The 17,822-nt window shown below is 57.9% G+C and overlaps 2 protein-coding genes across 2 annotated transcripts; both read right to left on the bottom strand.

The window, feature by feature from the left end:
• Positions 1 to 696: 696 nt before the first annotated feature.
• On the bottom strand, positions 697 to 6,573 carry LOC104351667 (SLAM family member 5). Its single transcript, XM_086478213.1, has 8 exons — positions 6,552 to 6,573; positions 4,123 to 4,422; positions 3,773 to 4,036; positions 3,201 to 3,302; positions 2,991 to 3,035; positions 1,411 to 1,463; positions 969 to 1,079; positions 697 to 786 (listed from the first exon to the last, which is right to left on the bottom strand). Coding segments are annotated over exons 1-8 (966 nt in total). The 5' UTR covers positions 6,553 to 6,573.
• Positions 6,574 to 9,007: 2,434 nt separating this feature from the next.
• LOC104343497 (signaling lymphocytic activation molecule) lies at positions 9,008 to 15,844 on the bottom strand. Its single transcript, XM_086478212.1, has 7 exons — positions 15,781 to 15,844; positions 12,395 to 12,721; positions 11,772 to 12,053; positions 10,611 to 10,721; positions 9,915 to 9,994; positions 9,188 to 9,355; positions 9,008 to 9,052 (listed from the first exon to the last, which is right to left on the bottom strand). Exons 1-7 carry the CDS (start codon positions 15,842 to 15,844, stop codon positions 9,008 to 9,010), a joined length of 1,077 nt encoding a protein of 358 aa, XP_086334338.1.
• Positions 15,845 to 17,822: the final 1,978 nt, after the last annotated feature.

Here is a 17,822-nt window from a genome sequence, read left to right as displayed (position 1 = left end):
GCGTGCTGCTGGCACCCTGCAAGGTTTGGAAGGTCCCCGGCAGGCCCAGGAGCAGCGAGTACCGAGGAAGCAGCTGGCACCGAAACCGCAGCAGCCTGGGCGTATGCGCCCGGGCCAAGGCGCGTGTGTTGCTGTGTTCGGCTTCCTACCACCAAATGTTATTTTTGCTCTCTCTTGGTTTAGCAACCGAAGGAAGCAGCCAGAGTACTTGCCAAGTTTAAAAGTAGAGCAAGAAGAAAACAGTTAAAAAGGGCTTTAAGAGGCTCCTCAAGTCCTCCTGAGGCTCCACACCCCGAGGTGCTGCAGGGCAGATCCCGTCACTTCGTGTCCTTGCACTGGGAGGGCTGGACTTGCAGCCACAGTTTTGGTCCATGTTGCTTGGTCTGGTCAGAGAGGGCCGAAAAAGGAGCCCAAATGCCGCGTGGATGCCAAAACAGGGGCAGAGCTCCTGCGCCAGACGAGTCTGCGCTTACAGGGCACCTACATCCTCACATCGCTGGCCGGGGACCACTGCCGAGGGGTGAATCGGAGGCAGGAGCGGCGGGGAGGGAAGGGGGGGATGCTGGAACCCCACGGGCAGAGGCCGGGCACAGAGGAGCGCCGTGCTCAGAGGAGGTTCATGGATGCACTGGAGCCGTGCTGGGGCTGCGCCGCGGGGTCTGGGTGGCTGACCGATGAGTAGACGCTCTTCTCATCCTACTCCCGGCTGTTGCTCATCTTCTCATCATCCGTCTGCAATTGCAAAGGGACAAAACTTGGCTTGGGCTTGCGGGAGCCGATCCCTCCCTTGGCGAAAGAGAGGGGACCCACGGGCTGGGCTTGAAGATCTGAACCCCTAGAAAGCCCAGTGAGGACCCATCTGTCCGTGCCCCTCGCTCTAGGGGTTACATCTCACCCTGAGGTCTTGCCCATCTCCTTTCTCAGTGCTGGAGCCCCTCCGGGGCAGATGGCCGTGAGCGCCAACTCACCTGGGCCACAGCCTGGACGCTGAAATAGATGGTTTTGGAGGTCTCCGCATCGGGGGTTGGTGTCTTCTTAGGGTCACCATGTCGAGCATTAGGGATACTCTCCATGTGCATCTGTGGAGAAGGTTTTAAAAGGTGTTTCCATGGCTCAGGGCTGGCTGGGGGAGCCAAAGAAGCCAAGTTTGGTGAGGCTGAGGACAGAGACCCTGGTGATGCACCGGGATGTGCAGGCAGGTGGCTGTGGCCGGGCCAGCTGCTCTTGGGCCAGCCCAAGTTCCCAGGAGGAACGAGCAGACAAACCCAGGGGCTGTCCAGCTGCCGTCCTTCCTCCCCATCCCCGCCACGTGGCCCCCAGGCCATCCCCGTCCCGCGCGGGGACCCTCCGGCTGCGCAGCCCGGTCCAGCCACGCGCCTGGCGGACAGGGATGAGCCTGCACGGACTCACCTGCTGGGAAGGGCCGACTTGGGCGTACACCGTCATGTATTCTGCTCCGGCCTCTGCAAGGAGAAAAAAGTGGAAGGTCAGCGAGGGAGCAGGCTGCCGCGGCCGGGAAGGGGCTGCGGTGCGTCCCCTGCGTGACCCGCAGTGCTGCCGGGATGCTCCTGGCTGAGGGCTGGAGGGAATCCCGGCTCAGAGGGCCAGGCTCGGGTGAAAGCCTGGCTGTGCAGCAGCTGCAGCACCCGGCAGCCCCTCGGAGCTGCTGGAGGCATTTTCTGTGAGTCTGGGCCGAGGGGAGCATCGCTTCTCATCCCACCGTCCCTCCTGCCCCGGCCGCTGCGGGAGCAGGGCGCTTGCTTCCAGGTCGAAGGGACTTGCTAGTGAAAATCAGCTTTTTTTTAATTTAAATATAAGATCCCCGGCTGCTTTTGCAGGGTGGTGCGCATTTGTCTTCCTTCATACGTAGACACCGTTGCAGGAAAGTGTTGGCATCAGCTCGTTCTTTGGCTCATCGAGAGAGGAGGGGGGAGAGGATTCAAATCCTTCATTTTTGGGTCAAAATGTCAGTGCCTCTCATTTGAAGTGCTGCTGCCAGCCCCACAGAGGAACAGCCATGCAGCCTTCAGCCTCTGCTGAGAGAAGCGCTTCAGGGAGAGGTTTTGCCCACGGTTCCCGATGGAAGAGCTGGATCCGAATTATCGACTGGGAGGAGCCCGTGGTGCTGGGTGCACCCCGATAGCCCGCGCGGGCACACGCGAATGCAAAACACAAGGCAGCGTTCGTGTCAGCTTTATTTCAGTTGATGAAAACAAGGAAAGATGCACATAAAAAAGCCAGCGAAACCTCTGCTGGGCCTTGGCTCAGTTGCAGCAGCGACGGGCACGGCGTGTCCCATCACAAAACAGCCCTGAATGTCAGGGAGAGGAGACGGGAACGGGCCCAGCGCTCTCTTCTTCCACTGGGTTTCTCAGCTGAACGCGCAGCCTGAACTCCCGAGTCTAGCGGAGCTGATCCCGGAGCGATCCCAAGGGCAAGCTTCCGTCCCTGCGGCTGCTGTCGCGCTGCTCCACCTCTGCAGGAGCCTCTGGTTTCTGCCCTGAGCGCCGAGGAAAGCGGCAGCAGCTGTTTCAGGCAGCGATCGCAGGCAGCAGTGCTGCAGGCGGGTTGTTTCTGGCCACGGGGCACACGATCCTTCGTTGCTTGTCTCTGCCCATCCCCCCCACACCCCCTCCCCAGTTGTCTCTTGCCAGTTCTTATCATTTCCCCAAAATCCCTCTTGCTTTGGTGATCTCACGGCTGCGCTACCGGCTCCTTCTTGGTGGGCTGGCACGAGGTTTTCCAGCAAGAGACTGGGGGAAAGCACAGCTTCAGCCACCGCGGCATGGCCTGGGATCACCCCCTTCCACTCGCCTCCATGTGCACAGGGTGGGGGCGCAGGGAGGTATTGGGGTCCCGCGAGCCGGGGTACGCTCGTACCAAGCCACTGCAGGGGATAATTTCCCTCCTGATCTTTAAAGCGACCAGGCTGTTTCCACCAGGAAAAAGGGGGAGGGAGGAAAGCGCCTGGGGGGGCCCCAAAGTCCTACCTGTGTCCACAACCTCGGCTGCAGGCAGGTGGAAGATTGTCCAGCCTGGGGGAGAAGCGACACGGGGCTCCCGTCAGCAGCGGCAGCAAAACCAAACCTTGCCGCAGCCCCCGGGGCACCGGGGCTGGCTGGTCCTCCCCTCTCCGGTCCCATCTCCTGCTTGTCAGGTCTGCAGGGACGGGACGGTCGCCCGCCGGGGAAGCAGCTCACCTTTGGATTTGCAGTAGATCACGAAGATAACCGCTGCTAAAAGCACTATGGCTACGGTCACCGATGCAGCCACGATTCCAGCCTGTCTGCTGAAGTAGGAGCCTTGAAAGAGAAGAAGGTCTGGCAACAACATCCCAAAACATATCTGCCCCTTCCCAGCATCAGAGGCAGTGGGAAATGGGCACATGTCTGCTCCAACACCCCACTGAGCCCCTCCCTGCTTCACAGGGGCCTTCATTTCAGGATAACACAGTCCAACATGGGAAAGAGGCGACACGCTGCACGAGGACGAGTGGCTTGGCAGACAGAGCAGCGGCTGGGAGACTCCCCCCCAGCCCCTCCACGGCCCTGGCTGCCCCCGCCGACATCCCTTTGCCCTCCGGGGACCTCACGGGTGGCTTTTGGGGTAGGGGAGTGAGGGGAGAGAATAGGGAGAGAGGGTCGATGCTGGTGTCGGGGCTCTGCGTTTCTCTTTGCACGCCAAGGCAGAGCTCGGGGGAAAGCTGGCGCCACGGGGTGCAGGATACGGCCCGTCCCCGCCACCCACCCGTGCATCTTTCCACGGCTGTTACCTGCGCAGAGGGCAGCGGGCGAGACGACGGTGGCGTTGCGGCTGCTGACGGGGTTTTGTGCTGTGCACGTGAGCGGCAGCTCGTCCGTGGGCAACTCCTCCGCCAGCAGCGTGGGCCCCTCACTCCTCGGCAAGCCCCCCACACTCCAGCTGTAGAAGACGGTGCCGTAGCCGGAGCCCAATGCAGCGCAGTGCAGGGTGTAGCGGCAGTCGCCAACCGAGCAGTTCTGTGCCACACAGGTCACCGTCGGCACCGCCAGCTCCCCTGGGGGAAGTGGGGGGCTGTCAGGAAATCGCCCCCCATTTAGCACAAAGCACAACAAAATCCCACCGACGCTAAACGGCACTTACTGTACACGTGTAGGGTGAAGGCGGTTTTTGTTTTTCCCCCTGAGGTCCTCGCGGTGTAGGTACCGGCATCGTCCATCCTCAGCTGGGAGATGGTGAGCGCGCCGCCATCCTCAGGGAAGGCCAAGCGCGACTTGTAGTTGTTGTCAAAAAATGTGACTTCAGGAGGATTGCCGAATTTCACCGTCGCTATGACGTCGTTGCGAAAGCTCCAGGCTGCAGCTTCTCCATCCGGGCTCTGGAGGTGGAAGGTGACGGACCTGCCCACGGCCCCGCTCACCTCTGTCCCGTTGTCGGCGCACACTGGGGGAGAGGAGCCGGGCTGAAGGCAACGTGCTCAGGAGAGGATGCACAGTGAGCTTGGGGGCTGGCTGGCAGAGGAGGCCGGAGGGCTCGGGGAAGGCCTTTGGCTGAAAAGAAGAGCCTTGGCCAAAGAGAAGAGCCTCAACCCGCTGCAGTCACAGCGTGATGCCGCAGACAGGCTGATCTACAGGGGCCAGAGCCCCCTGTGCTATGGCACACTCTTCAGCTGCAGGTGAAGGCATAGAATCACGGAATGGTTTGGGTGGGAAGGGACCTTGAAGGCCATCCAGTCCAACCGCCCTGCCGTGGGCAGGGACACCTTCCACTAGACCAGGTGGCTCACAGCCCCATCCAACCCAACCTCGAATGTCCCCAGGGATGGGGGATCTCCCACCTCTCTGGGGAGGGCCAGGGTCTTGCCAACCTCAGCCTAAATAATTTCTTCCTTATATCCAATTCAAATCTAAGCTCTTTTAGTTTAAAACCATCACTCCTTGTCCTATCGCAACAGGCCCTGCTAAAAAGATTGCCCCCACCTTGCCTGTACCCCCTTTAAGCACTGGGAGGCCACAGTAAGGTCTCCCCGGAGACTTCTCCTCTCCCGACAACCCATCTCTCAGCTCCTCCTCACAGCAGAGCTGTTCCACCCCTCCGATCATCTCCGTGGCCTCCTCTGGACCCACTGCAGCAGGTCCACTTCTGTCTTGCCCCGAGGACCCCAGAGCTGCACGCGGTGCTCCAGGGGGGTCTCACCAGAGGGGTAGAATCCCCTCCCTCGACCCGCAGCCCACACTTCTCTTGATGCAGCCCAGGAGCTCGCAGGTTTTCTGGGCTGTGAGCGCACATTGCCGCCTCCCCCAAAACCTCTGGGGCATCCCTGGGGATGGGGGTGCACACCGGATCACCGACGCTGGAGGCGGAGAGCACCGAGGAACCGCTCCATCACGGGGTGATTGCAGGACTTAGGGGATTCCTTTTTATTTGAAATAAACTAATTGCCTCTGAAGCTCTGGGCTGAGGTCCCTCAGGAGGCCACGTGCTTTCACACCCCGCAAGGGCTCGTGAAGCGAGCAGCACCAGGTTCCCCCACAGCGACAGGACACCTACGCTGCTTCCTACGTGTGAAGGGGGTGCAAGGGACAGAGCCTTGAGGTGCAAAATGAAAGAGCAAGGACGAGTTTGCAACGGCTCAGAAAGGTCAGGCAGGTTCCCTTTCATCACCAGACCGAAAGGACAAGCTCATCTACACAAGCAGGCAGGAAAACAGGTTGCCTCTGCCCCAAATGTGCAGCTGCTTCTCCCTTCTTCTGAGGAGGAAGAAGATATTTCCCTCTTATTTTGTCTGCTTTCCATTTTTAAAACCAGTGCTGCCTTGTCTGGGCTGGGGACGGAGGTTTCCTCCCCCATTCCTGGAAAGGGAACTGATCCTGGCTCAGCTGGGCAGCCAGACCCCCGAGGCTGCCACCTCTCCCCGAGGTTCTGCATTTCTGGTCCCCCATGCCTGACCCCACAGGGACACCTCCAGGACATTGAGAACAGGCATCTGCAGCCACAGAGAAGGAAAGCTGGCTCTGGGAGATAGAAGGGAATTCTGCTAAAACAACAGATATGGGGGGCTCATGCAGCAGCAAAACCCTCCTCGAGCCTGCGGGGAAGGGCCAAGAGCAGACCAAGCATCTCTGCCCATTTCCCCTTGCCTGAAAAGAGGTAGAAAGTGTCTCCTGTTCCAAACAGCCCTAAAGACCCCACGACAAAACTGCAGGAGCATGGAAAACTTGGAGACAACACACTGAGGCACAGACCCTGAACGCAGAACAGCAAACTCAACGGCCCGTGCACATATGTCAGCAGATACCGGGCCGGAGCTGAGATCTGGTGCTCTCAGTCGTTAGCAAAGGGGGACCACAGGAGAGCGAGAGGCCAGCACCAGGTCATGCTGAGCCTCTCTCACCCTGCTTTTCCCAACATCCTTGGGAGAAAATTCATCCCCACAGAGCTGCATCTGGCACCGCTCGTCCCACACATGCCAGCCCTGTCCCTGCTCTCCCAGGAGTCCCTAAAACCACCCCGAGCCCGCCATGGGCTCCTTCCCTTCCACCACCGAGGGAAAATGAGCACCTTGTACTTACTTGCTTGGTGGAGGAGGAGGAGGGCAAGCAGCAGGCACCAAAGCTTGTCCATTGACCCGTGGCGCACGGAGAGGGGCTCTCCGCACCCAGCACGTACTGCATATCGTGGTGGCAAAAGGAAATCGAAACAACCTATACCCATGCAGCTTTACTTCTCGTGGTTAGATGGGTGGAGAGAACTGTGCTTCATCCATGGCATTACCATCACAGTGACATCAAGTGGCTGGGACCAGGAGCAAAATCCCACACGTCTAATGAACACTTGAACTGAAAAAACTCCACTTCCAAGCAAAGATGAGTGTGGCAGCTGGGACAAAGACCATCAAACGCGGCTGTGTGTGACAAGTGTCCCAGCTCCCCTACAGGAACCAGCCCTAAGAGAAGGGTATCGTGGAGACCTTTGCGGGTCAGCACCCAGGAGCACGCTGGTGACCGTGGACCAACATCACCAGAACACCCTTCATAAGGGATGCTGAGATCCAAACTCTCCATCCCCCCCAAAACTCCATCTCCCCTAGACGGGACAGCTGAACAACAACCACAGGGAAAGCAGCCGCTTCCCTAATTGAGTTTATTCTGGGAAGTAGCATGATGCCGGCGTCATACTGAAATTCAGGTGGTGGAGGCGTGCTGAACAAGCTGGGGATGTCGGGCTTTAAAATAGCCTTGGTTCCTCTGCCCCAGCGAGTGAGCGGGGGCTGCGGCCGCCCCTCCGTGGGTGCCAGAGGCTGGGTGCTGGGATACGTTAGCACAGGGACTGGCATCGGGGCTCAACACCAAATCACTACCGCGGCTGAACGCCTAAAACCAGCTCCTCTTTTGCAACACCCTGGCACGGCGGTAAGATGAGAGGCGCAGAGAGACACCCTGGGGGATGAGCCACCCTGTGACCCCCCTTTGCCTCCCCCAACCATCACTTGGGAACCAGGCGGGGGGCCTGCAGCACCGTGGCTCAATGCTCCTCAGCAAATTTTAGCATTTTTACTTGATTTTTTCCCCCATATTGGAACTAGATAATCTCGAAGGTTGGAACTAGGTGATCTTTAAGGTCTGTTTCAGCCCATACCATTCCATGATGTTGAGCAGCTGATGTCCCCTCGCAGGCTGCGATGTTTGGATGCACACTGAGGTGGCCAGGGACCAACACGGGTAGCACTGGGCTCCATCTTGCATCAAGTGCCCAGCAGAGAATTTGGGGCTTTTACACCATTTTAGAGGCACAAGGATAAACATGACCTTGCCCTTCCCTGAACTTTCCTGGGGGAAGCGGTTGCTTTGTGGGCAGACTTTTCCAAGGAAGCAGCTCAGCTGATTTTTTGTCGTAACGAAAGGAGGAAGTTAGGGTGATGTAAAAACACTGATTTCTCTTCCCCACCAAAGCCTGATCCAACCCCTGACACACTCCTCCAGCAGATTTTTCCGAAAGGCTTTACTGTAAATTTATTTTCCTTTCGCTTAGGAGCAGCACACAAGATCAGCCCGGCTGTACGAGCTGAGTTATGTCGGGTTTATAAAATAGCTCGAACTTGGGGGGTTGGAAAGATTTTACAGCCCTGGTCCCTCATCCAGTCTACCCCCAGCATCCCCATACTGGGTAATTCTCCAGGAGTTACTGTGAGCAGACGGTGGCCAAGCCACGGGCAGGGGCTGCCTCCCCCTCTCAGCCAGAAATTCAGCTTTAAATAATCCACCTGGAAGGTTCTTGTCTGTTCCCGGAGCCATCAGTGGAAAAGGATGGGGATGGAAAAGTGCAGTGGGACGCGGCTGCTTCCCCAGGCACGAGCACGGGCTGCCGGTGGCCCCGGTGCAGGGGGTCGGGCTGGGGCTGGGCCCAGCCCCAAGGGGATTGCAAAAATTTCTTCATGGCTTGGGCCAAAGCCCAGGCGTTTCGAAACGGGTTGCAGACCAGAGGTTGAAAAAAAAAAAAAAACCACTGATTTTCCCCACTGCTGCCAAACCCACGTCCCTACACGTCACTGGCGTCGATGTCTGGAGGCTCCTGCTGGCAAAGCCGAGGCCACGGGATAGGGCCATGGGATGAAAACCCGCAGGTCAGGGGTGCAAACCTGCTCCAGCCACGCTTTCCAGTGCTGCATGGCGGGGCTGACAGGCTGACCCTTCCCCTTCGAGGCCACAGTTCTCTCCCTCTCGCTCATGCCCCAGCTGCGGGGTCGTGCAGAGCCCCTCTCCCAGTGCTCAGAATCTTGCCGACCACCCTTAGCCACAGCCCAGGGAGGTTCCTTGCCTTGCTTCAGCCCTGCTCTTTGTTTCGCTGTCCCTCACCTCCACGGCCGTCGTCGCAGGCCCAGCTTGGCTTCAGCGGTGGTCGGCACGTGCCAGAGGGTTTTGCCCCAGTTCCCCAAGGACGAACGGGGTTTCCTCTAGCTGGGAATGCGGACGTTTGGTGCCTGGAGAGCAGAGGCCAGGCTGGGCTGTTGCCCACCGCCTGGAGAGGCTCAGGCCATGGGCATCATCACGCTGGCGTAAACTGTGGTGGGCTCCTTGTCGGGGCTCTGCAGCAAAGAGCAGGGAAGCCAAGGTGTCGGAGAGGGGGCTGAGCCGGGGGGGGATGTCATGAGATGCCCCGTGCTGATGCCCAGCACGGGGCAAGGACCAGGGGGAGCAGCCACCCTTACCTGCGAGATGGCTGGGTGGCCCTGTGGGGTGGGTGGCTCTGCCAGGTGGCTGTGTGGGGGCCGGGGGGCTCTGCTGGGGGCTGGGGCCGTGTCCGGGGGCAGGCCGGTGGCCGCAGCGTAGATGGTGGTGCAGGAAGGTCGCTCGGCGGCAGGGACCCCTTTCTGCTTCTGCGTGGGGTGCAAAGGATGAGCAGCGGCAACTCGGGGCCCTTCCCTCCCTCCACCCTACGTGGACCCACCGTTTCCTCCCCATTTGCATGGAGCAGGACTCAGGGAGGGGTCGAGGGGGAAAACCAACCACACAGTCTGTCCCTAAAGCCACCCTGGGATGCTGGGGAAGCTGCAGCACCCAAACTTATTCCTAGCGCTTCCCAAATTAACGGCAGCCAGGCTGACTCCTGGAACGGCAGGGATAGGTGACCCCAGGGAGACCACGGCCACCATTTCACCCTCTCCCTTGCCCGTCATGGGGCTCTGTTGACACCCAGTGGCCAAAGCCCTTCACAGTGGGTGCAGCGGACCAGCCAGGAGGCAATGACCCACACCTTTGGGTGCTCCTGCCCAAAGCCAGAGGCCCCCCACCCAAGAAACCCCGTCAGCATCGTGCGGGTGCTCCCCACCAGCCGCAGTGCTCGGGGTCCTGTCTTTAAAGGATGCTCCAACACTAGATGAGCAATTTTCCCCCCGTGCACTGAGGCCGGCTGGGGTCGTGCTGGTCGTGGCTCACCTCCACCCGTTGCACTTGGGAGTAGATGGTGTGCACCGCGCTGTCCTCGGCAATCAGCGTGTGCTCCTGCTCCTGGCCAGCTGCAGGGGGGATAGACGAGTCACTGAGAGCTGCCAGGGGAGCAGGGACTGGGGGGGACCCACTGGCACGTCCTGCTCTCTGTGCCCCAAGGCAGGGCCAGGGTGAGCCCGTGCTGGATCCGTCCACAGCACAGCATCCCTGTCGCTGCAGCTGCCCGGCTGTGGTCAAAGGATTTCGGGCCACCACAGGGCAGCTTTGCAAGTCTGTCACTACACAGGGAATGGGAAGGTGGGGGCACAGCTCAGAGAGATGATGCTCCCTCTGATTTCAGCTGAGATCATCCAATTCCCCTTTGGACCATGCAATACGATCTCAGAAGCTCATCATCCGGGTAAAGCATTGGAGATCATTTGCAGGTACATTTCTCTTTCTTTTTTTTTTTCCTTTTTTTTTTTTTTTTCTTTTTTAAGCTAGTTTCCTTCCTGCCTTTTGCTCTGCTTCAAGAGAAACAAGTTTCACTCCATCCCAAGGGTGCTCTGTAGACAAGATGCCTGCAGGAATCAGCCCCTTGGTCCATTCTCCAGGGCTGCCTGGGGGCAGCTTCTATCCCCCTGCAAGGCTCACCCCACCTGCAGACCACCAACCACCCCAGCACCCCTCCCTCACGGCACTCACCGGTAGGCATGGCCACACGGATGGCCATGAAGACCCCAATAAATACCATCGCTACGATGATGGGCACCACCACTATCCACACGAGATGCTCCGTCCTCAGTCCAGTGCCGCCTGGGATGGGAGGCAGAGAGGGTAGGGGGTCAGCTTCCAACCCTGGGACCCAGGGCCACCCAGAGCTGAGCAGTGGGCTGGTAAACTCTTCCTTCATCTCTTCACCTAATTTTGGTCTGATGATTTCGGTAGAACAGGAAGCAAGAGGCAGGAAACGCTTCTCTTGAGCAGAGCTCTCTGTAATCGCCTCCAGACTGCAACAGTCAGCGATAAAAAAAAAACAACTGCGGGCCAGATCGGGGCCAGATAAAGCCCTAAAAACATCTCCGTGGCTTTACAGAGGCCTGCGGGGAGGCAGCCCCTTTGGACAACGCCCTTGCGTCGCAGGGGCGTGGGAAGAGGGCTCTGGGACACAGCTCTGCCTCTCCAGCCACCAGCCAGGCTCCCACCGCGGGGAGGCACACGGGGTGGCCCTGCTCCTGGACCACTAACAGGGACACCATGCAGGGGTGTCCCATGGTGCAAGGGGGTTTTGGGGCGAAGGGCTGAGAAACAAGCCTGAAATTCCCCTGGAGCATCTCATTTCAGCATCTCCCTTTCCTAAGCAAGAGTCCCAACTGTTTTTTTCCCACGGGGATGTTTTCTCAGGACAGGTCACTGCGAGAGCCCCAGCAGAGGTGTGACTTTGCCTCCGGGTCCCTGGGGAAAGGGGCGGCCACTGCGTTGCCTGGCCCCAGTGAAAGTCCCCCACGTCACAAGGCAGCACTAAAAATTCCCTGTGAGAGAGAGCATGACTTTTACCCCGAGAGCCTCTGAAGGGGAAGTTGTTAGCGAGGTTTTTTATCCCCTCCCAAGCCACCCAGCAGTTGAAATGAACCTCGAGCACTGGGGCGCAGCGAGTGCGGTGACTGGGCTGGCCATGGAGGAAGGTGGGAGCCACAGCTCTGCAGACAGCTTTTACGGGAAGAGCTGGGCTACCCTGAGCAGGTGATGATGCAGCGGCCGCGTTTCTTGCAAAAGACCCCTTTGACACTGCCTAAAGCAGCGTGAAAACGTCCCCTGCAAAGCAAAAGCAGGGCCAGGAGGCTGGGCGCTTGCCTGGGGACTTACCCGCTTGCTTGTAGCTGCACTCAGAGGAGTTGAAGTTGACGACCCGGCTGCTGATGGGGTTGCTGGCCGTGCAGGCGCAGGCGATGCTTGAGTTCTGCAGGGGGTAGGAGGTGTGCAGGAGGCTGCCGTTGTGGAGGCAGAGCCCTGAGGTGCTGTTGTCCTGGCTGCCCCAGCTGTAGGAGATGCTGTCCCCTCGCTCCGCCGTGCAGTTGAGGGTGACGGTGCAGCTGCCGTTGGCCAGCGCCCAGCTGAGGATCTGGATGCTGGGATCGGACACCGGCTCTGGAGAGAGGGAAGGAGGGAGCAAAGGTTTGTGTCTGGGGAAGGATGCAAACATTGCCTTGGCCCCTGCCTGGGAAATCCTGTTGGTCCTCACCTAAACCCCCAGGAGAAAAACCGATTTGGCCCCAGACCCGCTGCCAACAGCGCTTAGAGAGGGACGTGGTCTGCACACACCCAAAGGCTCCTTGGGTGTACCCAGATAGGGCTGCAAGAGGGTTCTGCACATCAGGGTGGGCATGTCCCACCCACCCCTTGACCACCACCCACCTCCCAGACCTGCTCCCAGCACCGCAAGAGGCTGGGAGCATCCAGCACAGTTCTCCCGAAGCGCCGTGTCTCACCGTACACCTCCAGCTGGATCTGCCAGACTTTCTCCTCCGGCCCCTTGCTGACTATGTACTCGTAGAGCTGCCGGTCCTGCCGGCTGGTGTTCAAGATCTCCAGGGAGAAGTCCAGCTTGTGGAAGTGAGCTCGTCCCTGCATGTAGTTGGTGTAGTTGCCGTCTGAGTACTTGAGCAGGACGAGCTTCCTCTGCGGGTCCTCCGTGTCCCGCTTCCAAACAGCTTCCCCAAAGTGCAGGGTGAGGTCCCGGAGCTCAGGGGGGATCTGCAATATCGTCGCTTTCCCCAGGGTGCCCAGCACCGTCTCCCTCACCCCACGGCTCGTGCCTGCGAGAAGAGCAGAGAGAAGGACTGAGGCAGCCAGGGAGGCACAGAGGACTTGGAGCAACCGTGTGTCCCCCCCCATCCCGGCTCTGTCAGAAGAGGGCGGATGCCCGCAGAGCTGCGGTAGCCAGCGATGGCGTTGGACCCACCCTGGTAATCCGCAGAGCGGGGACAGTTTGTGTTGTGTGAGATAAATGGGTCAAAAATTGAACAAATTATCTAACTGCGTTTTCAAGCGCTGGATGCACCACCCGTCGCCGGCTGGTGGGAACACGAGTCACGCTGCACATCAGGGCGCAGTGTGAGCTCTGCCCTGTGCCCACCCCACAGGACCATCCCCCAGAACCAAAGGAGCGACCTCCAGCTCTCAGCCCCACATCCTCGACACCAAAAGATGCAAGTCGAGGGCTTGGCTCAGGAGGCGGAGGGGAAGAGTTGCCTTCCTCTGCTCTTCCTCCCAGGCTTCTTTTGCATCAGCCTCCGCGTCCTCCTGCGTCAGGCACCGCTGTGCGCAAGGGCCAAATCCTGACTGAAGGATTTCAATCAGGACTGGAGCTTTCTCAAAGCAGAGGCTTGGAGCTTTCTGCTGACACAATGACAGCCAACGCAGTGAAACGTCACCCCGTGGAGCAGGGCTCCCTCAAGCAGGGGAAGACACTTCTGGTCCCAGTCCAGTGGGGATGCTGGGACCAGCAGAAGGGTGCTGGCAGTGGTGAGACCAGTCAGGAGAAGTCCCTGTGACACCAGGGCAGTCCAGAGGGAAGCGATGCTGGTGGCTCTTGGCCAAAGCCTGCATCTGAGTGTGTGTCATGGCACCTGCCTCCCTTGAGCGCCACAGCTCCAGAAAACTTTGGTGGCACGTTTCTTACAGAAATCACTAGAAGTGCAGCCTCCTGGAGGTGGGCTCAGGTGTAAATCCCAGGTCGTCCTTCTCCTGGTTGAGGTGGTCCTGGGTGTGTTTCTTGGTGGTCATGGAAAAGTGCTCTTAAGAAGAGGGGCGCAAGCATCTCTCAAGTGTCCCAAAACTCCTCAACCCTCCGGATTTCCTGGAGACCACAGGGGAGGATCTTCTCCCCCAAACCCTTTCCTGTCCTCTGCTGCCAGGCAGTGATTCATATTTACCCTCACTCCTGGGCAAACAAGTTGTTTTTGTAGGAAACAGCGTGGGGAGAGGTGCCAGCTCACCCTTGCTGCCAGCTGTGGGAGGTTGGAAGGGACCCTACCATGTCATCCCCAGATTTCCTACCAACTTCTTTCCATCGAGGTGAGGATTTGCCCTGAAAGGGTAAAAAACGAGAAAAGGGGAAAAAACGAGAAATAGAGAAAAAGATAAAAAAGAGAGAAAAAGAGAGAAAAAGAGAGAAAAAGAGAGAAAAAGAGAGAAAAAGAGAGAAAAAGAGAGAAAAAGAGAGAAAAAGAGAGAAAAAGAGAAAAAAAGAAAAAGAGGAGGAGCTGCCCCAGAAGAACAGGTGAGAAAAGCCCCACATCTGCCTCTCCTGCAGCACTTATCGTTCCAGTAAAAACCACAGAGCAAACGCTCTCCCCGCTGCCATCCCAAGTGAGTGCCTCCGCTTACTTTTTCCGCCTCCGTGGCGTGAAACACAGCAGTTTCTGAGCTGTCCCTGTGGGCCACATCTCCCCAGCATCGAAGCAGCCATGCGGACACAGCCATCATCCTGCAGAAACCCCGTGGTCCAGCCAACCCAGTGCCTCACACATTTTTTGCTGATACGTTTACTGTAAAGCCCGGCACGCAGACGGACGCCGTATTTTCTCAGCAACACGTATTTTTGACATGCAGCAGTTAAGGCTCCTTGTTAATTACCAAATGGAAAATCCCTTTTTACATCACGTTAGAAAAACCCTCTACCCCGGTGTGGAGAATCTCCTCTGGGGGAAAGACGACTCGGCTGGAGCAAGGCTGCAGGAGGAAGATGCAAAGAGGTCTGAAACCATCCGTGCCGAAGGCCAGGCAGAGGGGCTGGAGAGAGGCGAGCGATCGGCACTGGCACAGCGCGGGGTCTGGAGCAGCCCTTGCGTCAGGTATTGGGCTCATGGGACTTTCAGGGTGCTGGCTAGGCTGAAAACCCCAGGGAGATTTTAAAGGCAGGTATTGTAGCAACAGTGAGCCAGAAGAGCCGAGGAGAAGCCCCAGCTCTGCCAAGGTCTCGGTTTCCTGGCTGAGCCCTTCTTTTCGCACCCGGTAGTTACACAGACGCAGTGGCAGAGGGCTCACGGGGCCGCGGGGACACACAGGTCCCCAGGGAAGGCGAGCGGACATCAGGCTGGCACCAAGAGGGTCGGGATTAGTCACAGCTCCCGTCGGCCTGCTCGGGGGCCCCGTCTCACCCGAGCGCTGTTGCACAGCCTCACTGCCACCAAATTTTGCCACATCCTCCAGTAACTGCTGACGGGCCGGGAGGAGAGGACCCGAGAGACCTGGGAGGTCCCAGTGGTCCTTGCTCCCTGACTGGGAGCATCTCGGGAGCACCGTGAGTCTCCCAGGACACCATCGTCCCCAGGACACCGCCTGCGGCTGGCCAGGGCTCTCCGGGCACCCGGAAAACAAGCGTGGCCCCACTGCCAGTCCCTTTCCACTCGCCTTGTACACATCTTACTGCTTGGCTACCATCTCCCAGCCCGCTGGCGCCTCTTGATCCAAGACGCTTGGTATCGCAGAGAGTGAGACAATCCGCCAAGGACTTTCCTCTCAAGTACCCCAGTTCACATCTGGTACTAAATTACTTGCTCAGTGCTATTAACACCCCACCAAAACACACGGCAGAGCGCTTCACTGTTGCAGCTACATATTGTCCGTCGCCGTCTTTGTTCATTCATCATCTTTCATTCTCTCCTCCCTCAGCCTGACTAGTAGGAGCATATTTGGGATGCACCACACATCCAGCTTGGAGTCGCGAGCCATTTATTTTTCATATGAATATTTATACTCAATCCGCCCCACCGCCCGGCACACAGCTCGCAATTTCTAAAGGTCTTAATATCTGACAAAGATCCCCAAACAATCCAAACTGAGTATTTCAGGGAGAGGAAAACGTACGTACCCCAAACACGGCCAAGAGAGATCAGCAGCCAGAGACAGACGCTGCAGCCCATGCCTCGGTTCATGGAGCTTCTGCTGCAGTGGAGTTGATATCTGCTGCCGGGCTCATTATAAGAGCAGGTGTACTCAAATCAGAGACGCTGCCCTGGGCCATGTGTTTCCTGTTTTTGGCTGAATAACTTGTCTTTTTTTTGTTCACTGAGTGGAAAGTATTCAAAGCACTAAGTCCTGCCGCTGAATGCTTCACCAGAGGCAGCCCAAGAGAGCTGCAGAAGGAAGCAGAGCATCGATTTAGAGTTCGTACCGCAACTGCATCGTCCTTCCACGGGTCCTTAACCCGACCCTGAAAGAAGAGGAAACGACCAGCAAGAAAATCATTTCATGTACGGTAACAGCTTCCCGGGGCTGTCCAGAGCCTTCAAACCCTGTGACCGCAGCGGGGGTGGAGGTGGGCAGCCGCTCCCCCCACGCGGCACCATCCCAGCCGCTGCTGCTCGATTCCAGCGCCACAGGGCTGGGTCCCAGCACAAAGCTCACCCAGAGAGGCGACGTGCACTGGTGCTCATAGCCACGATGCCCACCCGGGCAGGAAGGCCCCAAATATTCTGGCATTAACTCACACCCCTGCTTGGGGCTGCATGGGATCTACGGCGAGGAGGAGTACGGGTGGTCTTCAAAAACTCACCAAGGCAAAGCCCAGCCCTCGTTCCCAGGCTGAGCGCTCAGGGAGGGGATCCGGACTTCAGTTTGCTCCTGTTCAACGCCATCCCCATGGGGGACGGGGATGGGTTCCCTGGCCCCTGTGGGTGTCTCCCCTGGGTGGGGATGGAGCGGGGAGTGCGGCCTCCCGCGCTCAGTGGGGAGACGGGGATGGGGAGCATGGGGAAAACACCTCTCACTTGTTCCGTTGTTGGAAAGGGACAAGAAAAGCTTCGTTGTTTTTGTGTTTTTAGTGGAATGAATTATTCACCTCCGTCCGTGCTCGGCCCGCGCATCTTTAAAATAGGAGAAGGGTTTTTTTCCTATTGTTTTCTTCAAGTTTTCGTTGCTTTTTCTGGTTTTCAGAGGAAAGCAGAGGCGACAGCGTGAAGCAGGAATTACCTCCACTGTTTTAAACCAAATTTGAGTGCCACAAAGAAGTAAAGGGTGAACTTACACCCCACCGCTTTTCATGTAAGCCAGGCTCCAAAACCTCCATGAGTTTTGTTGCCAATAAATTATTTCTAACGATAAAAAGCCTAAACCCACGTTAAACCAGACTGGCATCCTGCTGGGCTGCTCCTTCCCTCTCAGAGAGCAGCTGGCTGAGAAAAAAAAAAAACCCAAACCCAAGCCATTTCCCAATAATCAGCAGTTCACAGAAGGGAAGAGCTCAGCAGAGGCATAAGAAATGAAAGGATGAGTAAGAGCAGTACGAAGGGACTCGGCTCCTTTCCTCGCCGCACGCACACAAGGAGCTTCGGCTCGGCTGAAACACGGCGGTGGTTCCTACCGGAGGCAGCCGGCTCCCGGACTGAGCGCTTGGCCAGATGATGGAGGGGTGAAGACATCGCCTTGGGGTATTTTGCAGAGCAGCAAGCTGCTCCGGAATAAATCCCACCTGAAGAGCCAGTCGTCAGGAAGGAGGTGTCCAGTGGATGGGCTCCACCAGGGCGGTACCCCAGGCAGGGCAGCAGGATGGTGCCCAACCCTCCCCTTGCCACGGATAGGTGCCCTACGCTTGGGTGCAGGCTGGGCCGGCTTGGAGAAGACCATTAACCACAAACTGGTCCTAGGAAAGCCATAAAACCCCAATATCACCCATGGGGCACCACCACAGCAGCCTACCCCAGGCTGGGCTGGCACCAGCCAGTAGAAATGGGGAAAATTATTTAACAAGCAAAACCGTCAAGAAAAAAAAATCCTTCCAGGAAGCACCCAGGGGCACAAAAAACATACAGGCAGTCACAGAAAAACCTCCTTTAACCGAAAATAATGATCCTAAATACTTTTACTTTCCGCATCAGCTCAGGCTGAAGTCTGCTGGCTGGAAAGATGACTGAG

This window comes from Leptosomus discolor, chromosome 26, assembly GCF_034619465.1.
Source record: "Leptosomus discolor isolate bLepDis1 chromosome 26, bLepDis1.hap2, whole genome shotgun sequence".
Lineage (NCBI taxonomy): Eukaryota > Metazoa > Chordata > Aves > Leptosomiformes > Leptosomidae > Leptosomus > Leptosomus discolor.
This window is presented reverse-complemented; position numbering and strand designations above follow the sequence as displayed.